The 24,936-nt window shown below is 44.1% G+C and overlaps 2 protein-coding genes across 2 annotated transcripts; both read right to left on the reverse strand.

Moving 5' to 3' along the window:
- Positions 1 to 2,959: 2,959 nt before the first annotated feature.
- On the reverse strand, positions 2,960 to 10,757 carry LOC135553681 (melanoregulin-like). Its single transcript, XM_064985635.1, has 6 exons — positions 10,157 to 10,757; positions 9,943 to 10,039; positions 7,493 to 7,655; positions 5,326 to 5,416; positions 4,376 to 4,539; positions 2,960 to 4,082 (listed from the first exon to the last, which is right to left on the reverse strand). Exons 2-6 carry the CDS (start codon positions 10,035 to 10,037, stop codon positions 3,858 to 3,860), a joined length of 738 nt encoding a protein of 245 aa, XP_064841707.1. The 5' UTR covers positions 10,038 to 10,039; positions 10,157 to 10,757; the 3' UTR covers positions 2,960 to 3,857.
- Positions 10,758 to 12,000: 1,243 nt separating this feature from the next.
- LOC135554015 (stAR-related lipid transfer protein 3) lies at positions 12,001 to 24,465 on the reverse strand. The gene is made up of 14 exons (XM_064986009.1): positions 24,369 to 24,465; positions 20,423 to 20,667; positions 18,444 to 18,521; positions 18,180 to 18,257; positions 18,001 to 18,054; positions 17,323 to 17,440; positions 16,960 to 17,061; positions 16,653 to 16,801; positions 16,043 to 16,105; positions 14,880 to 14,975; positions 14,638 to 14,717; positions 14,334 to 14,438; positions 14,060 to 14,153; positions 12,001 to 13,951 (listed from the first exon to the last, which is right to left on the reverse strand). The coding sequence occupies exons 2-14, from the start codon at positions 20,639 to 20,641 to the stop codon at positions 13,847 to 13,849; spliced, it is 1,341 nt and encodes a 446-aa protein (XP_064842081.1). The 5' UTR covers positions 20,642 to 20,667; positions 24,369 to 24,465; the 3' UTR covers positions 12,001 to 13,846.
- Positions 24,466 to 24,936: the final 471 nt, after the last annotated feature.

Consider the following 24,936-nt stretch of genomic DNA (forward strand, 5'->3'; position numbering starts at 1 on the left):
AAGTCGAGGATCGGTAGGATAGTCAGTTTTACTAGGGTAAGTTTGGCGGCGTGAGTGAAGGAGGCTTTGTTGCGGAATAGAAAGCCAACTCTAGATTTGATTTTCGATTGGAGATGTTTGATATGAGTCTGGAAGGAGTTTACAGTCGAGCCCGACACCTAGGTACTTATAGATGTCCACATATTCAAGGTCGGAACCATCCAGGGTGGTGATACTAGTCAGGCGTGCGGGTGCAGGCAGCGAACGGTTGAAAAGCATGCATTTGGTTTTACTAGCGTTTAAGAACAGTTGGAGGCCATTGAAGGAGTGTTGTATGGCATTGAAGCTTGTTTGGAGGTTAGATAGCACAGTGTCCAAGGACGGGCCGGAAGTATATAGAATGGTGTCGTCTGCGTAGAGGTGGATCAGGGAATTGCCTGCAGCAAGAGCAACATCATTGATATATACAGAGAAAAGAGTCGGCCCGAGAATTGAACCCTGTGGCACCCCCATAGAGACTGCCAGAGGACCGGACAGCATGGCCTCCGATTTGACACACTGCACTCTGTCTGCAAAGTAGTGGGGTCCTGTGTGGCTCAGTCGGTAGAGCTTGCAACGCCTAGCGTCGTGGGTTCGATTCCCGCTGGGACCACCCATATGTAAAAGTAGTGGCCCCAGCCGACTTGTAAGTCGCTTTGGACAAAAGCGTCTGCTAAATGGGATATATAGTTGGTGAACCAGGCAAGGCGGTCATCAGAAAAACCAAGTCTGCTACTGAGTCTGCCGATAAGAATATGGTGATTGACAGAGTCGAAAGCCTTGGCAAGGTCGATGAAGACGGCTGCACAGTTCTGTCTTTTATCGATGGCCGTTATGATATCGTTTAGTACCTTGAGCGTGGCTGAGGTGCACCTGTGACCGGCTCGGAAACCAGATTGCACAGCGGAGAAGGTACGGTGTAATTCAAGATGGTCAGTGACCTGTTTGTTGACTTGGCTTTCGAAGACCTTAGATAGGCAGGGCAGGATGGATATAGGTCTGTAGCAGTTTGGGTCTAGGGTGTCTCCCCCTTTGAAGAGGGGGATGACTGCGGAAGCTTTCCAATCCTTGGGGATCTCAGACGATATGAAAGAGAGGTTGAACAGGCTGGTAATGGGGGTTGCGACAATCGCGGCGGATAGTTTCAGAAATAGAGGGTCCAGATTGTCAAGCCCAGCTGATTTGTACGGGTCCAGGTTTTGCAGCTCTTTCAGAACATCTGCTATCTGGATTTGGGTAAAGGAGAACCTGGAGCTGGGAGGAGGTGCTCTTGTACTCCATGGACTTCACAGTGTCCCAGAACGTTTTGGAGTTGGAGCTACAGGATACAAATGTCTGCCTGAAGAAGCTGGCCTTAGCTTTCCTGACTGACTGCGTGTATTGGTTCCTGACTTCCCTGAACAGTTGCATATCGCGGGGACTATTCACTATTCAGTCCGCCACAGGATGTTTTTGTGCTGGTCGAGGGCAGTCAGGTCTGGAGTGAACCAAGGGCTATATATGTTCTTAGTTCTGCATTTTTTGAACGGAGCATGCTTATCTAAAATGGTGAGGAAGTTACTTTTAAAGAATGACCAGGCATCCTCAACTGACGGCATGAGGTCAATGTCCTTCCAGGATACCCGGGCCAAGTCGATTAGAAAGGCCTGCTCACAGAAGTGTTTTAGGGAGCGTTTGACAGTGATGAGGGGTGGTCGTTTGACTGCGGCTCCGTAGCGGATACAGGCAATGAGGCAGTGATCGCTGAGATCCTGGTTGAAGACGGCGGAGGTGTATTTGGAGGGCCAGTTGGTCAGGATGACGTCTATGAGGGTGCCCTTGTTTACAGATTTAGGGTTGTATCTGGTGGGTTCCTTGATGATTTGTGTGAGATTGAGGGCATCTATCTTTGATTGTAGGACTGCCGGGGTGTTAAGCATATCCCAGTTTTTAGGTCACCTAACAGAACAAACTCTGAAGCTAGATGGGGGGCGATCAATTCACAAATGGTGTCCAGGGCACAGCTGGGAGCTGAGGGGGGTCGGTAGCAGGCGGCAACAGTGAGAGACTTATTTCTGGAGATAGTAATTTTTAAGATTAGTAGTTCGAACTGTTTGGGTATGGACCTGGAAAGTATGACATTACTTTGCAGGCTATCTCTGCAGTAGACTGCAACTCCTCCCCCTTTGGCAGTTCGATCTTGACGGAAAATGTTATAGTTGGGTATGGAAATCTCAGAATATTTGGTGGCCTTCCTGAGCCAGAATTCAGACACGGCAAGGACATCAGGGTTAGCAGGGTGTGCTAAAGCAGTGAGTAAAACAAACTTGGGAGGCGGCTTCTAATGTTGACATGCATGAAACCAAGGCTTTTTCGATCACAGAAGTCAACAAATGAGGGTGCCTGGGGACATGCAGGGCCTGGGTTTACCTCCAATTATAAAATGTAGGCTTAAAAATGAAGTTGAGTAATTCATTTAACATCTGAAAAATTTAAAAACAGGACAAATGTGAGGGAGTGTGCCTTTGTTCCCCCTATGGGAATGATGCCACTGTCTATTTTCTAAGAAACATGCTGCTGCCCTGTTGTGAGATGTACCCTCACCAGTGTCCTTCTCTCGTAACATTATAGACAGCTGACCATCAACCCATCAACATCCTCATCCACACACCCCCTGTGGACCCAAAGGGACGAGCACGCCAGATTGGACAGGCCAGATTGGGCCAGGTCAGAGGCTATCTCTGTGGGGCGTGGCTCACAGCAGGCATGGGTGAGCCACAGTTTTGGAGCTGTGACCACACCATGCCGACATGTGACAGGGAGTTTAGAGCTCCCCGTGGACACATTAACCCTGCCACACACACACACACACACACACACAACTTGGTCTGCAGTATCAGGTTGCCACTTTATTTTCCATATCAACTTTACAATAGAACATAAGACACATGCTGCATCCCCTTCAACTCACCAAAACATCCCAAACACTCTCACAATCTTGACATGTACTTAAAGTGACCATTAGATACCCACATACTGCAACCTCCACTGTTCACACAGACACACACACTCATTTTGTTACTAAACTCATCTCTGGAAACTTCAAGAACAAAAAATACACTAGTACCTCTTGATAAGCATGGTCCGTTAAATAAATGGACAACTCCAAATGATTTAATTGGTTTAACACACATTTATTCCAAGGTAATTTTAACTACTGGTTTTAAAAGACTGTCTTGTGACTCGATAAAACAAGTGCTGATAATCATGAGACAAAGTGCTGATGTGGAACAGGACAGCTGTGCCCTACGGGTTTCAGTGCTGTGTTTAACTGTGTCCACTGTGTTCCCTGGCGGAGACCAATAATGAACAGACCCAGGGAGTTGGGTAACTAACACTGTCTGGATGGATTTTTAAAAAATGGCAGGGTGATAACCTCCAAAACTCTCCCTTAATATACCTGAGACCCAGCTAAGTCTGCCTAAACAGAAAAACAGAATCATATTGGATCACGGTTCTGATGAGGTGAAAGGAAAGCTGTATATTTTTTGTTCAAACCTCGGGCTCTATTCAGTTTGTATGGCAGATGTTCAGCATTACAGCGTGATTGAAATGTGAAGGCAATGTTCCCGTGTTAGCAGAGACTGCATGACCTTAACATTTCTATCGCACAATCTGTAACACTTCAGCAACACATATTGAATAGAGCCCCTAGTGTTAGTGCAAATTGGGAGTGTATTTTCAACAGAGTATATTCAGAATCAGACATCCTAGTCCTTGTATACTCCCAACTCTGCAACATAAACAACTAACTATTGCCCCCTGTCTACTATCTGAGGTCATTGCAGCTCCTGTTCCGTCTAGAAGTTGTCCTCCTCTCTTCCGCTCCCATCTTCCTCATCCAGCCTCTTGTCCTCATCATCGCTCCCTTCTCTGTTCATGGTGCGGTTCACTCTGGCCAGTAGCAACGGCAGGTTGACTGCTAATGGGTTGTCCTCATCTTCATCATCAGTATCACGCTTGGGGTAGAAGCGTCTAGCCTTCGCCAAGAAGTCCTCAGCAGCATCCAGGTATATGAGACGATCCTATATGAAAAGGAGAGAGGAGGGGAAGACAGAGGAAGATGGAGAGAGGAGGGAAAGACAGAGGAAGATGGAGAGAGGAGGGGAAGACAGAGGAAGATGGAGAGGGTGAAAAACAAAGTGAAGGAAGAAGAGAAAAGACCCAAAGAGGGAAGGAAGAAAGAGTAAACAGAGGAAGAGGGGAGGTATAAGAGTCATCATCATCATCATTAAACAGGAAGTGATTTGGAGAAGGAAGTGAAAGACATTGTAACCATAATACAAAATGTCCCTCTTCTGTTAGTTTCTGTTCTCACCAGGATGAAGAGGTATCTCTCAGGTGGGGCCTCCCGGGTGTTAAAGATGGATGTCTCAGAGTGGAGCGTGTGCAGTAGTGTGCGTGACGCCGAGGCGTTCTTCATACGGTCATACGACGCACTGGCAGACACCGTCAGCAGAGACTCCGCCTCCGCCATGAATCCTGAGCCAATGAGAGTTCACGGTTGCTGAGATTAGATTTTATCCATTTTTTTTTATCAACCTCTCCTTTTTCCCTTTCATTTGTTCTCTATTACCCTCATTTTACCCTTCCATTTGTTCTCTATCACCCTCATTTTACCCTTCCATTTGTTCTCTATCACCCTCATTTTACCCTTCCATTTGTTCTCTATCACCCTCATTTTACCCTTCCATTTGTTCTCTATCACCCTAATTTTACCCCATCCATTTGTTCTCTATCACCCTCATTTTACCCTTCCATTTGTTCTCTATCACCCTCATTTTACCCTTCCATTTGTTCTCTATCACCCTCATTTTACCCTTCCATTTGTTCTCTATCACCCTCATTTTACCCTTCCATTTGTTCTCTATTACCCTCATTTTACCCTTCCATTTGTTCTCTATCACCCTCATTTTACCCTTCCATTTGTTCTCTATCACCCTCATTTTACCCTTCCATTTGTTCTCTATCACCCTCATTTTACCCTTCCATTTGTTCTCTATCACCCTCATTTTACCCTTCCATTTGTTCTCTATCACCCTCATTTTACCCTTCCATTTGTTCTCTATTACCCTCATTTTACCCTTCCATTTGTTCTCTATCACCCTCATTTTACCCTTCCATTTGTTCTCTATCACCCTCATTTTACCCTTCCATTTGTTCTCTATCACCCTCATTTTACCCTTCCATTTGTTCTCTATCACCCTCATTTTACCCTTCCATTTGTTCTCTATCACCCTCATTTTATCCTTCCATTTGTTCTCTCACCTAAATTCTCCAGGATCATCTTCCACTTGTCTCTGACCTCCCGACGTAGATCTCTCATACCCTCAATGTCCACACTCAGACGCCGGTGCGCCTACAGAGAGAAAGGGTGCAGGGTTACATACAAACAATAATAACCTAGTACACAACCTTCACCACAAACACAGGTCAATCAACTAGAGTAAGCCTACTGTGAGATAGCAGCACATTCCCCCAACAAACAGAAGACAACAACGTTGTTGTTGGAAAATTGCCCTCGCAAGAAGCACGTGTTTCAGACATAAGGAAGTAGATGGCTGCAAACTTTCTACTTTTAAACTCGGACAAAACAGAGATGCTTTTTCTAGGTCCCAAGAAACAGAGAGATCTTCTGTTGAATCTGACAATTCATCTTAATGGTTGTACAGTCGTCTCAAATAATACTGTGAAGGACCTCGGCGTTACTCTGGACACTGATCTCTCTTTTGAAGAACATATCAAAACTGTTTCAAGGACAGCTTTTTTCCATCTACGTAACATTGCAAAAATCAGAAACTTTCTGTCCAAAAATGATGCAGAAAAATGTATCCATGCTTTTGTCACTTCTAGGTTAGACTACTGCAATGCTCTACTTTCCTGCTACCCGGATAAAGCACTAAATAAACTTCAGTTAGTGCTAAATACGGCTGCTAGAATCCTGACTAGAACCAAATAAATTGATCATATTACTCCAGTTCTAGCCTCCTTACACTGGCTTCCTGTCAAGGCAAGGGCTGATTTCAAGGTTTTACTGCTAACCTACAAAGCATTACATGGGCTTGTTCCTACCTATCTCTCTGATGTGGTCCTGCCGTACATACCTACACGTACGCTATGGTCACAAGACGCAGGCCTCCTAATTGTCCCTAGAATTTCTAAGCAAACAGCTGGAGGCAGGGCTTTCTCCTATAGAGCTCCATTTTTATGGAATGGTCTGCCTACCCATGTGAGAGACGCAAACTCAGTCTCAACCTTTAAGTCTTTACTGAAGACTCATCTCTTCAGTGGGTCATATGATTGAGTGTAGTCTGGCCTAGGAGTGTGAAGGTGAACGGAAAGGCTCTGGAGCAACGAACCGCCCTTGCTGTCTCTGCCTGGCCGGTTCCCCTCTTTCCACCGGGATTCTCTGCCTCTAACCCTATTACAGGGGCTGAGTCACTGGCTTACTAGGGCTCTTTCATACCGTCCCTAGGAGGGGTGCGTCACTTGAGTGGGTTGAGTCACTGATGTGATCTTCCTGTCTGGGTTGGCGCCCCCCCCTTGGGTTGTGCCGTGGCGGAGATCTTATGTGGGCTATACTCGGCCTTGTCTCAGGATGGTAAGTTGGTGGTTGAAGATATCCCTCAAGTGGTGTGGGGGCTGTGCTTTGGCAAAGTCGGTGGGGTTATATCCTTCCTGTTTGGCCCTGTCCGGGGGTGTCCTCGGATGGGGCCACAGTATCTCCTGACCCCTCCTGTCTCAGCCTCTAGTATTTATGCTGCAGTAGTTTGTGTCTGGGGGCTAGGGTCAGTTTGTTATATCTGGAGTACTTCTCCTGTCCTATCCGGTGTCCTGTGTGAATTTAAGTATGCCTTCTCTAATTCACACTTTCTCTCTTTCTTTCTCTCTCTCGGAGGACCTGAGCCCTAGGACCATGCCTCAGGACAACCTGACATGATGACTCCTTGCTGTCCCCAGTCCACCTGGCCGTGCTGCTGCTCCAGTTTCAACTGTTCTGCCTGTGATTATTATTATTTGACCATGCCGGTCATTTATGAACATTTGAACATCTTGGCCATGTTCTATTGTAATCTCCACCCGGCACAGCCAGAAGAGGACTGGCCACCCCACATAGCCTGGTTCCTCTCTTGGTTTCTTCCTAGGTTTTGGCCTTTCTAGGGAATTTTTCCTAGCCTAGTTTGGGTTTTAGGCTGGGTTTCTGTACAGCACTTTGAGATATCAGCTGATGTAAATACATTTTATTTTATTTGACAGGCATGGTACCTGTAGGCCTACATTATATCAGAGCGCATAAAATCCATTGAAATTATGTGGAGACAATGTTGATTCAACCATTGTGTGCCCAGTAGGTCTCTCTTAGAAACCCAAACTCTCTGTTGTCATACAGTAAGTTTCCCCTGTCCCCCTTCCCTGCCCCCCCCCCTTCTGGTACCAGCGAGCCCCTGCGTGTCTGGTTCCTGTTCTGGATGAGGTTGTACAGGATCCGGTCATCGTCTCTCTCGGAGTGGCTCGGGTCGCCTGGCTCACTCCATAGGTTCTGCTCTTGCTCCCTTCGCTTCTTCGCCTCACGGTCAAAGTACTCCAAAGTGTCAGGACTGAAACAAATAGACCAAAATAACAAATAGTCACACACACACACACACGAACGAACACAGGCGCGCGTGGTCTATCAGGGGAACATCGGGATGACTGTGAAGCTGTTATCAATTCAATAGATATAGAGAGGATCATTGTTGGTTGGTTCCACACCTGTGTATTACACTAGTGTGACTAAATCTGAGGGCTGTGGATGGAGAGCATGACATACAGTTGAAGTCAGACGTTTACATACACTTGGGTTGGAGTCATTAAAACTGGTTTTTCAACCACTCCACAAATTTCTTGTTAACATACTATAGTTTTGGCAAGTCGGTTAGGACATCTACGGTGTGCATGACACAGTATTTTTTCCCAATAATTGTTAACATACACTAAGTTGACTGTGCCTTTTAAACAGCTTGGACAATTCCAGAAAATGATGTCATGGCTTTAGAAGGTTCTGATAGGCTAATTGACATCATTTGAGTTTTTTGGAGGTGGACCTGTGGATGTATTTCAAGGCCTACCTTCAAACTCAGTGCCTCATTGCAGGACATCATGGAAAAATCAAGATGTCAGCCAAAATCTCTGACAAAAATGGAGGTGTAGACATCCACAAGTCTGGTTCATCCTTGGGAGCAATTTCTAAACGCCTGAAGGTACCACGTTCACATGTACAAACAATAGTATGCAACTATAAACACCATGGGACCATGCAACCGTGATACCGCTCAAGAAGCAGACACATTCTGTCTCCTAGAGATGAATGTACTTTGGTGTCGAAAAGTGCAAATCAATCCCAGAACAACAGCAACGGACCTTGTGAAGATGTTGGATGAAACGGGTACAAAACGGGTAAAACGAGTCCTATATCGACATAACCTGAAAGGCTGCTCAGCAAGGAAGAAGCCACTGCTCCAAAACCGCCATAAAAAATCCAGACTACAGTTTGCAACTGCACATGGGGACAAAGATGGTACTTTTTGGAGAAATGTCCCCTGGTCTGATGAAACAAAAATAGAACTGTTTGGCCATAATGACCGTTGTTATGTTTGGAGGAAAAAGGGGGAGGCTTGCAATCCGAAGAACACCATCCCAACCGTGAAGCACTGGGGTGGCAGCATCATGTTGTGGGGGTGCTTTGTTGCAGGAGGGTCTGGTGCACTTCACAAAATAGATGGCATCATGAGGGAGGAAAATTAAGTGGATATATTGAAGCAAAATCTCAAGACATCAAAATCTTAAGACATCAGTCGGGAAGTTAAAGCTTAGTCGCAAATGGGTCTTCCAAATGGACAATTGCCCCAAGCATACTTCCAAAGTTGTGGCAAAATGACTTAAGGACAACAAAGTCAAGGTATTGAAGTGGCCGTCACAAAGCCCTGACCTCAATCCTATCGTCAATTTGTGGGCAGAACTGAAAAAAGCGTGTGCGAGCAAGGAGGCCTACAAACCTGACTCAGTTACACCAGCTCTGTCAGGAGGAATGGGCCAAAATTCCTCCAAATTATTGTGGGAAGCTTGTGGAAGGCTACCCAAAACATTTGACCCAAGTTAAACAATTTAAAAGGCAACTCTACCAAATACATATTTAGTGTATGTAAACTTCTGACCCACTGGGAATGTGATGAAATAAATTAAAATCTGAAATAAATCATTCTCTCTCCTATTATTCTGACATTTCACATTCTTAAAATAAAGTGGTGATCCTAACTGACATAAGACAGGGAATTTTTACTAGGTTTAAATGTCAGGAATTGTGAAAGGCTGAGTTTAAATGTAGTTGGCTAAGGTGTATGTAAACTTCCGACTTCAACTGTAACTCTTAAATCTATGGATTGGTGTGGAGAGACATGAGGGTGAGAAATCACATGAGGAATTGTGACATTGTTTATTAAGCATTATGTTGTGTGCCGTGATAAGTGTGTGCAAGTCACAGGAGGTTGGTGGCGTCTTAATTGGGAAGGACAGGGTCGTGGTTACGGCTGGAACGGACTAAGTTCAATGGTATCAAATACATCAAACACATGGTTTGATGCCATTCCATTCGCTCCGTTCCAGCCGTTATTATGAGCCGTCCCCCCCTCAGCAGCCTCCTGTGGTGTAAGTGTGTTTGGATGTCATGGGTTGTCATGGAGATAAGTGTGTATGTCAGTGGGTCGGGGTGTCATGGGTTGTCATGGTGATAAGTCTATATGTCAGTGTGTCATGGTGATAAGTGTGTATGTCAGTGTGTCGGGTGTCATGGGTTGTCATGTTGATAAGTCTATATGTCAGTGTATCGCGGTGTCACAGATTGCATACCTGATTAAAGGCTCCTTCTCCTCCTCACTTTCATCATCACTAAAGCAGCAGCAGCAACAGAACCGAGCACAGAACCTCTTGAAGGCAGCCCCCATCTCTGATAGAGAGAGAGAGGGAAGTAGAGCGGTAGTAGATAAAGTGAGAGCAGAGGTCCAGATAAGGTCTGGTGTCCAGATATGGTTCAACTCTTCAAACAAGAGAGAGTATACGGTACCGTTTCTCAAGTCCTATCCAGGTACAGGACAGGTAAGAAGGAAAAAAATGTCCTCTCCAACCGGTGAAGTTGGTCCAACGCACTATATCCACCTCTTTCTCTCTACCAGTTCCCTGCTGAGGATAGGTGACCCAGTGGTGTAGGATGAGGGTTCGGACCTGGAACCCTGGTCACGCCCTCCGGGTTTGATTCCAAAACAATATCCACAGGAGTAAAGAGGAAAAAGTTTGTCAAGCACTCACAGAGCTGGTGAACACCCAAGATTCTCACTCTGTTGATACCCTGCCTCCACGCTGACAAAAATGAGTTTCAAGAAAAAGATCCCGTTCAGACAGAAACCATTCTAAAGAGAGTCGAGGTAATTTCCAACAACTAGTTTCCAGATACAAAAGTTACAGATCTATGGGTTCCAATCATCCGACATCCACGCTGTATATACTGGTGTGGAATCCTCTTCTCATTCCAGGTCCCGGTGACTGAGGTCCAGAAGAGGTAGCCAGCTAAGGTCTCCAAATCCTGGCCCAGAGACTTTCCTCCTGGATCAGAGAAGCTGGAAGAGAAGATGACCCAGGGAATGTCTCGCCACAAAGAGAGCACTGAGTAGTCACTCCCCTCTCACTCATCACCACAGATCCAGATGCACACACAAGACCCAACTCAGTCACAGCCCAGTCATGTGAGCTGAACGATCGTCTGCCCCCCAGCAGCAATAGCAAGGCCCGAGCTACTGTACCCCCCCACCTTGCGACCCACATACTTATCTCCTTCACCCATCCATGTAAAACCACACACTCTACAGACGAAAAAAGGCTACATATTGCATTTAAACAAAACAAGCTTCTTCAAAGTAAAATACTTGTTGCTAGATGTCATCGCCCCTAGGCCAATAACCTGGATGTATTCTACACGTAGTGGAAATGGTAAAATAGCAAATATATCAGAGAACCGTTTCATCAGTAAACAAGATAATCAGTGCTCCTATTATAAAAAGACTAGATTCTATCCACGCAGAATGGACCGATTTTAAAAAAAATCCTAGACTAAAGGTACGCTTGGTTCACAAAATTATCTCTACTACCCAAATTCTGTATCTTATATACCACACTCATCCAAAAGGCAAACAAAGGACAACATAGTTGATTGTACTGTAAATGTTAATGGGAAGCTCCCATGAGATGCCAACTTTAGTCAGTGTTATAATCATGATATAAACACAGCCTCAAGCACGAGCGCACAGAGAGCCATGCAAATGGTAGACAGGGTGAGAAAGAGGGAGACTGAGAAATGGAGCGTGACCATGTTCATTAGGGAATGCAATAGGAAACTTTTTAAAACAATAAGTGTTTCTTATTGGACAGCCTGGTCTCATAGACTAGGCGTAACATAGTAAACATAAATCCGGGATACTCATATTAGTATGACGTGTTACGTTTGATATGGTTACATAACACCCAAGGTTACTTCAGGCAAAAAAAAAAAAAAAAAAAGTGTGGTTGTCCCGGCCGTATAACGTGAACGTCTAGCAACCCAAAAGTTGCTGTGGACAAGTCCAGGTAGTCCACGTTCCAGTCCATTTTGTTCAGTTTGGACAAAACCCTGTGTGTTACCTGTATCTACTCAGTTAACAAACACTCAGTGGTTTGTGTCACGTTCCCTGTGAAATCTTCCTTATCAGAGGAGTCCCTCCTAATATCACACGTGTACATTTTGTAAATCAGGCTTTTCTATGTAGGCCTACAGGATAACCTACTCAACCAGGCATCTTGGACAGTTTGTGTTACAGGGTTGAGGGGTTGGTTTACTGGAAAGGCTGAGAAATGGGAGTCAGGATGTTTCATCAATAACTATTTTCAACATTTTATTAGAGATTCAAGGTGGGCTAATCTTCTGTTAAAAAAAATACATTTCAGTATCCTGGTAAAATATTTGAAGAAGATCGAAAATTGACACATTTTTTGTAAACGATCAGCAGTTTGTATGATTTCAAAACATTAGAACAATCATAGAAATTAAAACATACCAAACTGAAAATAAAGCAACCTTTGCAACACATACCTTTAGCAAACACGTGATATTCTAGTAATAGATAAGTCCTAATAGTTAAAGTGTGGTCACAGTGACACTATATGCCCATTTCTGTCACTGTGACAAAGGCACCAAACCAACCAACAGCTTTCGCAGTCCAATTATTAGTTAAGAGATTTACAGAACTGGTTTATGTGTGAAACTCCCACTCACACAGATGGCAAACTGTTCAAATTATCTTGAGACTTTTTTTTTTCTTCATCATGGAAATCAAAGACCATATTTTCACTTTCAGACAGCCCGTACATTTAACATTTTGTTTCTTTGTTCAACATGTTTTGTTTCTGTTCTGATACAATAATGATGTAGCTAAGCCTGTTAATAACTAGGGCCCTAAAATAGAGTGGAGCCCAAAACAGAACAAGTCCGACTTGTATGTTTACAGGACTGCAAGGCATTCGAGGGGAACATGAGTTCTCATAAGCATAATGTTCAATGACCTGACACACCAGACATTCAGTACTGCATCGCCATGCACACAGCAGGCTGATAGCTGAAGGTTGTGATATGCAAAGCAGCATGCTTTGCCATTGAGGAACTGTCATATGTTTATTAGATACAGAGAATCAGAACTCAGATTATAGCCAATTTCAATATTGCATCCAACACAATGATAAATGTTTAACATAAAGAATCACATAATTCATTTACTGCCACTTCTCCATCTACAGTATGTCTGCAGTCAAGGCTTATCTCAGAAGGCTGCGATACACTTACCAATACAGTTACAATTTAGATCAACCATCATTAAGGGCAGTTGGGATTCCCTCTAGCTAAAAAGGCCACTAAAGGCTTGGCACAGAAGAGTAGAGTATCTCAAACTCTTTATCAACCCATGAGTGACTGATAAGTCATCACAACCACCCATCTTGAGCTCCATTAAGTAGGTTGTCTCCCATTGTTAGTAGATCCGTGGTGGTTGGAGGACTACAGCACTCCTACAGTCAGCTTCAATGGATCACAGTGCAGTGAGGGTCAACGAGGACAAAAGGGACACCCTGTGGGTTCATTGTGTTCCAACAGTTACATTTTTGTTTATGATGTGGTCATGTGTAGCGGTTTCCCCGGTTACTAGAGAATGACAGTGAAGACAGTGGAAAAACAACAAGGAAAAAGCATAACAGCCAGTCAATGGCTAACATAAATGTGCAGTAGAATAAGGCTCAGAGTTAGCGGTCTTCATCAAATCTCATCAAGCGTAGTCCGAGTCTGACCTCCATTACACGTTCAATAGGGTTAGACTTCTTGGCTGGAGGGAGATGCAGCCAGCACTGGCATCAGTGAGAGAAACAGCAGAAAAGTTACATAAAAACGTGTGTAACTATGTTTAAAAACAACATGGAGTCCATGGGAGAGGAGGAACATCTCTTGACAGTACCAGACCTCCTCACGTCTAAAAGACAGGTGAAAGTACAGACACACCAGTCTCCCATTCTCTATGCTGTTGACCTTCCTCTAGTCTAAGTAAGTTTGATATCCACCATAATCTCAAGTGCACTTCAACTGTAGCTGTTCCCATAAGTCTGCAGTGACACCACCAAACCTGCGGTGGCGCTGTGGCTTGCAAGCATCTAGCTTCCCGACAGGAAGTAAGTGAGAGGGCATCTAGCGAGTGGACCGTAGGTCACGGGTGCGCTGGCGTAGATGGGCCATAAACTCAAACATGGTGGCAGCCAGACTCTGGTGGATAAGGTAGCGGGGCAGTCGACCCTGAGACAAAACAAGATCAGACATGTAAGTTCTACTGCTTCTCCAGCCCGCTGACTATACAGCAAAGCAACATGCACACACAAACCATCCTCAACGGTCTGTTCTTACCTTGAGGTCTGTGTTGAGCACCCAGATAAAGGTACAGACCGAGGGGTTACTGCTGGACTTCAGGACCACAAACCCTCCTGGACCATTCTCACCTCTAGGGAAGAGAAGAGAGAGAGGGATGGATGGTAGGGAGGAGAGGAGAAGAGAGCGTTAGAGGAGCGGGAGGGTAGTACCACACGTCGGCTAACTAACTAGCATGAATGGTCTGGTTGACATGATCTGCTTTCAGTGTTGTTCCCAGTGAAATGAGGCTGTCCTAGAGGCAAGGCCAGACCTGACATAGCGACTGTGCGGAGGCTTGGCGTCGTGGTCGGTTGCCATGCCAGCGGAGACGTAGCAGTCTCGTTTGCGTTCCACCCGCCTCACATTCACAAAGTCCCTGAGGGATACAAGGACATTAAATTACTTTTACATTCAAAACATGGACAAAACGAGGGCTGGCACCCTATATAAAATGGCGCCCTATAGAATGTACTATATTTGACCACAGTCCTATGCGGGCCCTGGTCCAAATTAGTGCACTACATAGGGAACAGGATGACTCCATATTCGAGGTAGTCCATGTTGTGTTGCGTTACCTGGCAGACACTACCCCCCCTGCTGCCCCGGAAGAGATATCGTACGACACCAGGGTGTTGTCATCCACTCTCTGGATGACCTAAAGGAACAAATGGAGAGCAATGTCAGCCTTTGGCATCGTATGGGCCACAACAACTGATCTGAATCAAAACAAAACAGTTTACACAGTAGGTTCACTGTACTAGGTTAAGCCTGTTTGTCTGATGATGAGAAAAAGAGGAGAGAGGATAGTGCAGGTTACCTGGCAACCAGAAACAGTTTTGTTCCACTGGGCCATCTTCTCTGGCTGCAAGATCACCTCCTGGTACACCAGCTCTGCAGGGCACTGCATGAAGGCCTGGGACAAACACACAAAACCAAACAGTCTAGGAAGACCTTGAATATACGATATACAGTGCCTTCAGAAAGTATTCAAACCCCCTGACTTGTTCCACATTGTTACAGCCTTGTTCTAAAATTGATTAAATAGTTTTTTCCCCCCTCATCAATCTACACACAATACCCCACAATGACAAAGCAATGCATTTATTTTTTACTGAAATATCACATTTACATAAGTATTCAGACCTTTTACTCAGTACTTTGTTGAAGCACCTTTAGCAGTGATTACAGCCTCGAGTCTTCTTGGGTATGACGCTACAAGCTTGGAACATCTGTATTTGGGGAGTTTCTCCCATTCTTCTCTGAAGATCCTCTCAAGCTCTGTCGGGTTGGATGGGGAGCGTTGCTGCACAGACATTTTCTGGTCTCTCCAGAGAGGTTTGATCAGGTTCCAGTCTGAGCTCTGGCTGGGCCACTCAAGGACATTCAGAGACTTGTCCCGAAGCTACTCCTGTTTGTCCTGGCTGTGTGCTTAGGGCCGATGTCCTGTTGGAAGGTGAACCTTCGCCCCAGTCTGAGGTCCTCGACATAATTCTGTCTTGGAGCTCTATGGTCAATTCCTTTGCCTCATGGCTTGGTTTTTGCTCTGACATGCACTGTCAACTGTGGGACCTTATACAGACAGGCGTGTGCCTTTCCAAATCATGTCCAATCAATTGAATTGACCACAGGTGGACTCCAATCAAGTTGTAGAAACATCAAGGATGATCAATGGAAACAGGATGCACCTGAGCTCAGTTTCAAGTCTCATATTTTTTTTTCTTTTTTTTTTTCCCTTATACATTTGCAAAAATTTCTAACAACCTGTTTTCGCTTTGTCATGATGGGGTATTGTGTGTAGATTGCTGAGGAAAAATATGTATTTAATCCATTTTAGAATAAGGCTGTAACGTAACAAAATGTGGAAAAAGTCAAGGGGTCTGAATACTTTCCAAAGGCATATAACCCAACATACACCAGACAAGCCACACGTTATGAAAGAAAAAGCCATGCACAAAAATTAAAACAGTGATGACAGTGTACCTTGAGAATGAAGGTCTTTCCATGGAAGGGGATCTCCAGTGTGTACACAGAATCCCCCACGTCCTGACAAAAGGAGAAACAACGACATATTAGCAACATCCAGTAAATCTGTCACTATCAAACCATCTTGTGTCCAACCCAGAAACTAACAGCGTACAACAACAGGTAGCTAACTAGAAGCAACTGGCACACAGGGGTCACTCATTCCATGGAAGGCCAAATGTCTGCGGGTTTTTTTCTCCTCCCTTGTACTTGATTGACCTACGATGGTCACTGATTAGTTAGGAACTCCCCTCACCCGGTTGTCTAGGTCTTAACTGGATACAAATTGAAAGGAAATAACAAACCCGCAGACACTCGGCCCTTCAGGGCGGCAGGTAGCCTAGTGGCATTGGGCCAGTAACCGAAAGGTTGCTGGATCGAATCTCTGAGCTGACAAGGTAAAAATGTGTCGTTCTGCCCCTGAACAAGACAGTTAACCCACCGTTCCTAGGCCGTCATTGTAAACAAGAATTTTTTCTTAACTGACTCGTCTAGTTAAATAAAGGTTCAAATAAATGTACAAAAATCATGGAATTGAGTTTGACGCCCCTGAACTTGAGCCCCTCACATTGTTCTTCTCAAACTTCCAGTTCTCCTCCTGGGCCAGGATCTGTTCCACCACGGCCATGGCCTCTTTACCCTGCCTCACCAGCGCCTTCTCCTGGGGGGAGACTGCCCTGCGACCCAGCCCCTCCTCATCCAGGTCCTCCTCAGACCCTGGCCATCATAATACAACAACACACACAGACAGGTAGAATGGATATTACAGTTAGGTAAGAGACAGCGTAAAGGTGAAACAAAGAAAAAGAGAGATATGGCAGACAAGGAAGATTGAGAAAGACATTGAGAATTACAAGGGAGATGTCGTGTGGTACCTGCGAGGGATTCAGGTGGAGAGTAGAACTGTCCTTCAGACACAGCGCGAGGGTAGATCATGGGAGCTCGCTCCGACGCTGCGTTCACTGCTGCTAGGTAGGCTGAGGGAGACAGAGACCGTAAAGGGAGAAGTAAAAGACCACACATCTTCCGCTCCTCTTTGTCCATTCCATTATTGCAAATGTATCCATCTCATCATTCCATCCTACTTGTCTGTCCAATACAACCCACTTCTGAGGGGATTTCCTGAGGGCCCAGACCTTATTTTGCATATTCATGTGCTATCTGGCAAAATGACAGAACAAACATGGTCAATGGAAAGTCCTGGACCATTCAAATGTATCCATGTCTCTGTGACTCACCTCTCTCATCACCAGCCTCTATGGAGAGCACCTTGAAGTCCAGGAACCACGTCTCCAGCCACGCTACCACAAACGATGTGATGGGCAACACGTAGCCAAAGGCATTCTGGGATAGCAGCTGTGTGAGGAATTACATGTCAGTCTGAGACAAGTGGTATATATAGGCTACATCCCAAATGGCACCCTATTCCCTATTTAGTACACTACATTTGACCAGGGCCCATAAAGGTCTGGTCAAAAGTAGTGCACTATGGAGGAAAGGGTGGCATTTGTACTCTAACATACACATGTGTAGAAAGCCATATTGCATTTGAATAAGCACTACTGTTTCTGCCATTTTTGAGACGTGACGCTGAGCAGGTATCTTGACAAAAGCAACACTGTCTCGTTCCCCTTCGTTGTGAATAAATAGCGAAGAGATGGTAAGGGGTGTGGCTTCAGGCTGTCGACACGTCACATCGACACAGAGGGCAGAAGAAAGGCTTAACTCTGATCATAATAGATTTGAATGTATAATCCCCACCATGCTGAGTACACAGTAAAAGGTCAACTGCAGACAAACTGACAATATACTCATGTTCTTTTTGAATAGAGAAGTGAAAATGTAGCTCAGAACAGAGACAAGTGTGGAGCTCAGTCCAAACGGTTTCTGGTAAGAGGAGAGGGGGAGGCACTCACATTGGAGAGAATGACTTTGACTACAAGGAAGGAGCTGGTCACTAGAGTGGTGATCTAAAAGAATGAAACACTGTTAAAAACAACAGCTGGTATTGGGTGAGAGCAGTCAGCACATCACATATGACCATCGGTCCATCTAGGTACCAGTCTGTCGGGTCTGTCTCAAGGAGCGCTCTTACCGCAATGACCCACCAGTGCCTCAGACGCAGAGCAGCATAGCCCAACTGGAGACACAGGAAACGAAACAAGGCAAGGAGCTGTGGTGGAGAAAAAAAGAAACTAAGATAAGAGTAAAACTTCCAAGTTTTGTGATCATGAGAGCTGGCCATGTTGACTTAGCTTTCAATAAAGGCAAGGGTCGGCATGCGAGTAACCTTGACAGTACGTTCAGTCAAACGTATGACTTTCGGACCGATTATTATAGCTTGATCGTTTACACTCACAAAGATGTCAAAGAAGGAGGACTGGAAGCTGTACTTGACAACCTCCAGCTCAAGGCTCTGCCAAATGGAGTTCTGGATCTGCAGCAGGACAAAGCAAGAGTAGAACCATTCGTAAAACATGTAGCCAAAGGCAAGTTCTTCCTATAAACATACATACATCAACATCATTAGGGAACGCTGTCATAATGAGAGAACATAACTGACACACACTGACAGAAAATAACTGAAAGTAAACTGTTAACAGCTCTGCTGGGAATCTAACAATCTTGTTCACATTTTTAAGGAAGTGGTAAAGTGATAAGAGTAATACACTGGATGTACAAAACATTAAGAACACCTGCTCTTTCCATGACCGACTGACCAGATGAATGCTACGATCCCTTATTGAGGTCACTTCAGATCAGTGTAGATGAATGGGAGGAGGCAGGTTAAAGAAGGATTTTTAAGCATTGAGGCATGGATTGTGTATGTATGCCATTCAGATGGTGAATTGGCAAGACAAAAGATTTAAGTGCCTTTGAACTAGGGCTGGGCGATATAGACAAAATATGATATGGTATTTTTCACTTTTTCTTTTTACAGTATTTTATGTTTTTGATTAACTAAATTCGCTTTATGGGTAGTACGTGACCCTAGGGTGACAACACATATATTCTAAATTATTTCAAATTCGTCTTTCTCCATTCGGAATATTTTATATTGTTCAATTCAACTTCAACCAAAAATAATTTCCTGCACTCATTTGAGAATTTCCACACTGCCACGATATGGGCAAAAATACTAGGCCGTATTTTTTAACCAAATGTTGCAATAGCGATTTAGATCAAAACACGGGTGAACTTTTGGAATCATGGAAATTGAATGTTTATTATAATTCTGTAGTTAGAATATAAATAATAGTGGGCACTATGAATAGTGTTGTTTGACATGACAACGAATGAAAATGCCATGGACGCGTTATTGTGAGAGTGTAGGAACCAGTACTGGTATCAGGCTATATTAGCTAGCTACGTTTGCTCCGACTCAGTACTTTTATTAGCTAGTTAGTAAGCTAACAAGTTATTAGCATTAGTGGCTAACACGATTTAGCTTAACTTGCTAAGAAAATACAAACTAATTGTTTGCAGATGTAAGAAACACAAACTGATATTGTAATTATAGAACGCTTGTGGATTTATATTAAGATCAAAGTGGAAACAACATCGTTGTCCTCAACATTGTTGCATGTGCTGCATTGACCATGCAGACTGAACGAAAAAGTGTCTCGTTGTCAAGCAACAACAAATGCGCTCCTTAAGTGACAGGGGGTGGGACTAGGGCTGTGTTGAAAGCCGCATGGAGAGAGAGAGAGAGCGGAGAAGGGTGACTCAAGTAGCAGAGTAAACTATAAAAAAGGACGTTACACACGGCGTATCACATTTAACAAACCAAACATTCAAATAGCTTTATAGAAGGTAAAGTAAAAACCCAAACGCCCGTGCATAAATACTGGTATATAGTCAAATACGGTATACTGCCCAGCCCTACTTTGAACAGGCCTACCGGTTTGTGTCAGGAACTACAACACTGCTGGGATTTTCACAATCAGTTGAACGCTTTTGACACCTTGTAGAGGAATGGGTTCTTAATGTGTGGTACACACACAATATACACAATTGGCATAATGTAGAACAGTGAAAATAGGTATGGAGAGTGACACTGAGAAAAATTGTTAAAAACAAGGGGCAGAGACCAACAGGTGAGACGCATAAGAGAAAGCAACAATACATGTGGCCCCGAGCGGTCTAAGATACTGCATCTCAGTGCTAGAGGCGTCACTACAAACCCTGGTTCCATTCCAGGGTGTATCACAGCGGTCTAAGAGGGGGTAGGCTGTCATTGTAAATAAGAATTTGTTCTTAACTGATTTGCCTAGATAAATAAAAGTTATATATAATAAATTAAATGAGTAGAAATAGATTGACAATGAGTGAACTCACATTGAGCTCGATGATCCACAGCAGTGAGATGAAGAGGAGGTCAAAGGTGACAAAGAGGCAAAATGTGCGACGGACGTCCGAGATGACCTTCTTCTCCCCAGGGGGCACCATCAGGTAGTGGGGGGAGGGGAGGGATACAGTGGTGGAGTAGGACGCATTCAGAGAGGCGATGGCAGGAAGGCTCTCCCCAAACTGCCCATAGTCCACTCCGCCCGGCATTCCTACTGAGAGAGGGGCCGATCCACCTGTGACAGAGAGAGGGGGAGTAATGGTGAGGTGTGGCCAGTGAAAGTGCAAGGATAAGGGGGAACTCATGTTGGCAGAAGCGGTGGATTTTGCTATAATTTAAAAGTTGAGTTGAACTATTTGAATATTTATTGGAAAAAAAAAGTTAAATAAAATGTTATTTTTAAACCTTTAACATAAATTCTAAAAACACAAATGCCGATTTATTTTCATATTCTCATACACTACATGGTCAAGAGTATGTGGACAACTGCTCGTCGAACATCTCATTCCAAAATTATGGGCATTAATACAGAGTTGGTCCCCCCCCCCCCCATTGCTGTATAACAGAATATCTGGGGAGGCTTTCCACCAGATGTTGAATCATTGCTGATGGGACTTGCTTCCATTAAGCCACAAGAGCGTTAGAAGCCTAATCGTTTGACCTGGCTCGCAGTCAGCATTCCAATTCATCACAAAGGTGTTCGATAGGGTTGAGGTCAGAGCTCTGTGCAGGCCAGTCAAGTTCTTCCACACCGATCTCGACAAACCATTTCTCTATGGACCTCACTTTGTGTACGGGGGGCATAACAGGAAAGAGCCTTCCCCAGACTGTTGCAAGCACAGAATCGTCTACAATATCATTGTATGCAGAAGCGTTAAGATTTACCTTCACTGGAACTAAGCCCGAACCATGAAAAACAGCCTCAGACCATTATTCCTCATCCACCAAACTTTACAGTTGGCACTATGCATTCGGGCAGGTAGTGTTCTCCTGGAATCTGCCAAACCCAGATTCGTCCGTCAGACGGTGAAGCGCGATTCATCACTCAAGAGAACGCGTTTCCACTTCTCCAGAGTCCAATGGCGAGCATTACACCACTCCAGCTGACACTTGGCATTGCGCATGGTGATCTTAGGCTTGTGTGTTGCAACCAAGGACAGACGATTTTACACGCTTCAGCACTCGGCGGTCCCGTTCTGTGAGCTTGTGTGGTCTACCACTTTGCAGCTGAGCCGTTGTTGCTCCTAGACGTTTACACTTCACAATAACAGCACTTATAGTTGACTGGGGCAGCTCTAGCGGGGCAGAAACTTTACAAACTGACCTGTTGGAAAGGTGGCATCCTATGACGGTGTCATGTTGAAAGTCACCGAGCTCTTCAATAAGGCCATTCGTCAATGTTTGTCTATTGAGATTGTGTGGCTTTGTGCTCAATTTTATACACCTGTCAGCAACGGGTATGGCTGAAATAGCCGAATCCACTCGTTTTAAAGGGTGTCCGGTGGACTCCAAGTTGTAGAAACATCTCAAGGATGATCAATGTAAACAGGATGCACATGAGCTCAATTTCAAGTCTCATAGCAAATGGTTTGAATATTTATGTAAATAAGGTATTTCTGTTATAATACATTTGCAAAAAATTTCTACAAATCTTTTTTCTTTGTCATTGTGGGGTAATTGTGTGTAGATTGATGAGGGAAAAAATGTATTTAATCAATTTTAGAGCAAGGCTGTAACAAAATGTGGAAATAGTCAAGGGGTCTGAATACTTTCCAAATGCACAGTACTGTATTCTAGTCAAGGCCATCCTATTCAACTATTGCTGTACCTATACTATTGTATCCTATGTATTCTTCAATTATACTACATTTTACATTTTCTATCCATATACTGCCTATACATCACACACATGCACAATATTTTACTCCGGACACAGACATGGCTTGTTCTAACATATCTATATTTCTTAATTCCATTCTTTTACTTTTAGATTTGCTTGTTGTGTGTATTGTTAGATATTACAGCACTGTTGAAGCTAGGAACACAAGCATTGCGCTACACCTGCAATAACATCTGCGCATGCTCTGAGGAGCATGCGCAGACCAGCTGGCTGGTGTGTTTACAGACATAATCAACCCTTATCCCAGTCTGCTGTTCCCACATGCTTCAAGAGGGCCACCATTGTTCCTGTTCCCAAGAAAGCTAAGGTAACTGAGCTAAACGACTACCGCCTCGTAGCACTCACTTCCGTCATCATGAAGTGCTTTGAGAGACAAGGACCATATCAAGGACCATATCACCTCCACCCTACCTGACACCCTAGACCCACTCCAATTTGCTTACCGCCCAAATAGGTCCACAGATGATGCAAGCGCAACCACACTGCCCTAACCCATCTGGAACAAGAGGAATACCTATGTGAGAATGCTGTTCATCGACTACAGCTCAGCATTTAACACCATAGTACCCTCCAAACTCGTCAACAAGCTCGAGACCCTGGGTCTCGACCCCGCCCTGTGCAACTGGGTACTGGACTTCCTGACGGGCCGCCCCCAGGTGGTGAGGGTAGGTAACAACATCTCCACCCCGCTGATCCTCAACACTGGGGCCCCACAAGGGTGCGTTCTGAGCCCTCTCCTGTACTCCCTGTTCACCCATGACTGCGTGGCCATGCACGCCTCCAACTCAATCATCAAGTTTGTGGACGACACTACAGTGGTAGGCTTGATTACCAACAACGACGAGACGGCCTACAGTGAGGAGGTATTTCATCCCCTATACACAATTATGTGCATAGGCGACCAATAACATTTGATCACCATCATCAATAATGACGTTCTATTCTAGACAATAGATCATACAAAATTATTGCCTGGTGATCTTCTGAAATTCCCAATACCCTGTTTGTAAGCTTTTAAATGATATCAATCTCAACTGTTTATCTTTTCCAGTGATGAAGATATGGATGTCTAATGGTATGGTGGGGTATGCAAAAATGGGTCAACTTTGAGCACCTTTGGATGTTGGATGTTTTGGCATTCAGGTCCAAAAAGGCATGTCCTGACCACTTCTACCATGGGCAAATATGTATAGGTTTTGTTCAAATCAAAAGGGGTCCTGTCAAAAAAGTGATTGAATTAAAATGTAAATACCTCACAAGGAAAACTTAACACAACAGTGTTTCCAGTAAAAAGGCATACATGCATGGAAAGGGCATGTTGTCAATCAACAAGACTTGATCTTCACTGTGATGGCCGGCCCACCCTCTAATAAAGTAAACACAAGTTACTTTGAACATTGGACTGTTAGAGATAACAATACATTCTGTTGATTTATCTGATTCTGAGAACGCCTATTTAGAGTATTGATTAGCTTCGAATGCATCAGCATTGGGGTTGAAGACTGAACACATTAGGCTAAATTACCCTCCTACAGACAAACAACTTAACCCTGCGATCTGGCCTGTGTACCGCAAGCCACATTACATAAGTGACCAACTTGACCAACCAGTCGACACAAATCACTGCATTAGAAAACGGTACAATAACTAGGTAACTTAGAAAGCTAACTAGCTACAGTAGATAGCTAACTAGCTAGCTAACTGACAGCTAAACTGAAACTGGCAAACTACAACTGGTTGAGCAATACATGCAGGTTCCGTTTACGTACACACATGTACAATTAGTATATAATACTGGGGGTGATATTTAATTGATTTAGGCTTGCATTACAAGTGGAAAAAACAACAGTGCGAGCGCTGGCTTTAGCATTACCATTAGCGAGCTAACAACATAGCCACAGTATACACCCCATTCTCATGAATATATTACAATGAAACATAAATAAATAGGACACAAATGTCACATCTGAACAATGACCACGCGAAATTGGTTTGAATTTTATAAGGAAAACTGTAGTCCTGAGCCTTTAACTCACCTATTTAGTACTTCATCATCGACTAAACGTATCTTCCGGGAATACTTTTACATAAAAGGGGTTACTATCTCACTTCCGGTTTAGATTTGTGGTAATCTGGTTTTAATGTCTATTTGTTTTTAATCTGACAACAGTAGCATTAGGCTACTTAATATACAAATGCAATATTAAAGGACATATCATTATATTTGTCTGTTGTTGCAATAACTTATCAGTCCAAATAAATAAATTAGCATATTGTCCAGGAAGCCTATTTTTATTTTGTCAGCTGACTTTGCCCGTTTTGTTTTCCATGCGGGTGTTTTCTGACATACTCCACTTGACGGACATACTGCACTTCACGAACATACCATCTGAGAAGCAACCAGACAGCATTCCAGGTATCAGAATTCCTTCTGGAAATGTGGGTAATGTTCATTCATTCCTTCATAGGCTGTGAAATACTGACCACTTGTTTTCATCATTGTGTGTGTGCAGTAGTACCTATAATTAAGGTCATATATGTTATTTTAAAAAGTTTTAGGATTAGTTTCACACATCAGAACAAATTGAATTCCTTCATCCAAAC

Source organism: Oncorhynchus masou, chromosome 14 (genome assembly GCF_036934945.1).
Source record: "Oncorhynchus masou masou isolate Uvic2021 chromosome 14, UVic_Omas_1.1, whole genome shotgun sequence".
NCBI lineage: Eukaryota > Metazoa > Chordata > Actinopteri > Salmoniformes > Salmonidae > Oncorhynchus > Oncorhynchus masou.

What these genes read in the sequence shown, in the direction of transcription:
- LOC135553681 (XM_064985635.1), bottom strand. Translation starts at nt 10,037, where the DNA reads ATGGGGGCTGCCTTCAAGAGGTTCTGTGCTCGGTTCTGTTGCTGCTGC. An exon ending in GAGAAGGAGCCTTTAATCAG is followed by an intron (nt 7,656 to 9,942) that starts GTATGCAATCTG and finishes TATTTGTTTCAG; the next exon opens with TCCTGACACTTTGGAGTACT. An exon ending in GATGATCCTGGAGAATTTAG is followed by an intron (nt 4,540 to 5,325) that starts GTGAGAGAACAA and finishes TCATTGGCTCAG; the next exon opens with GATTCATGGCGGAGGCGGAG.
- LOC135554015 (XM_064986009.1), bottom strand. Translation starts at nt 20,641, where the DNA reads ATGCCGGGCGGAGTGGACTATGGGCAGTTTGGGGAGAGCCTTCCTGCC. An exon ending in CCTCCTTCTTTGACATCTTT is followed by an intron (nt 18,258 to 18,443) that starts GTGAGTGTAAAC and finishes TCTCCACCACAG; the next exon opens with CTCCTTGCCTTGTTTCGTTT. An exon ending in TCCACCTGAATCCCTCGCAG is followed by an intron (nt 16,802 to 16,959) that starts GTACCACACGAC and finishes TATGATGGCCAG; the next exon opens with GGTCTGAGGAGGACCTGGAT.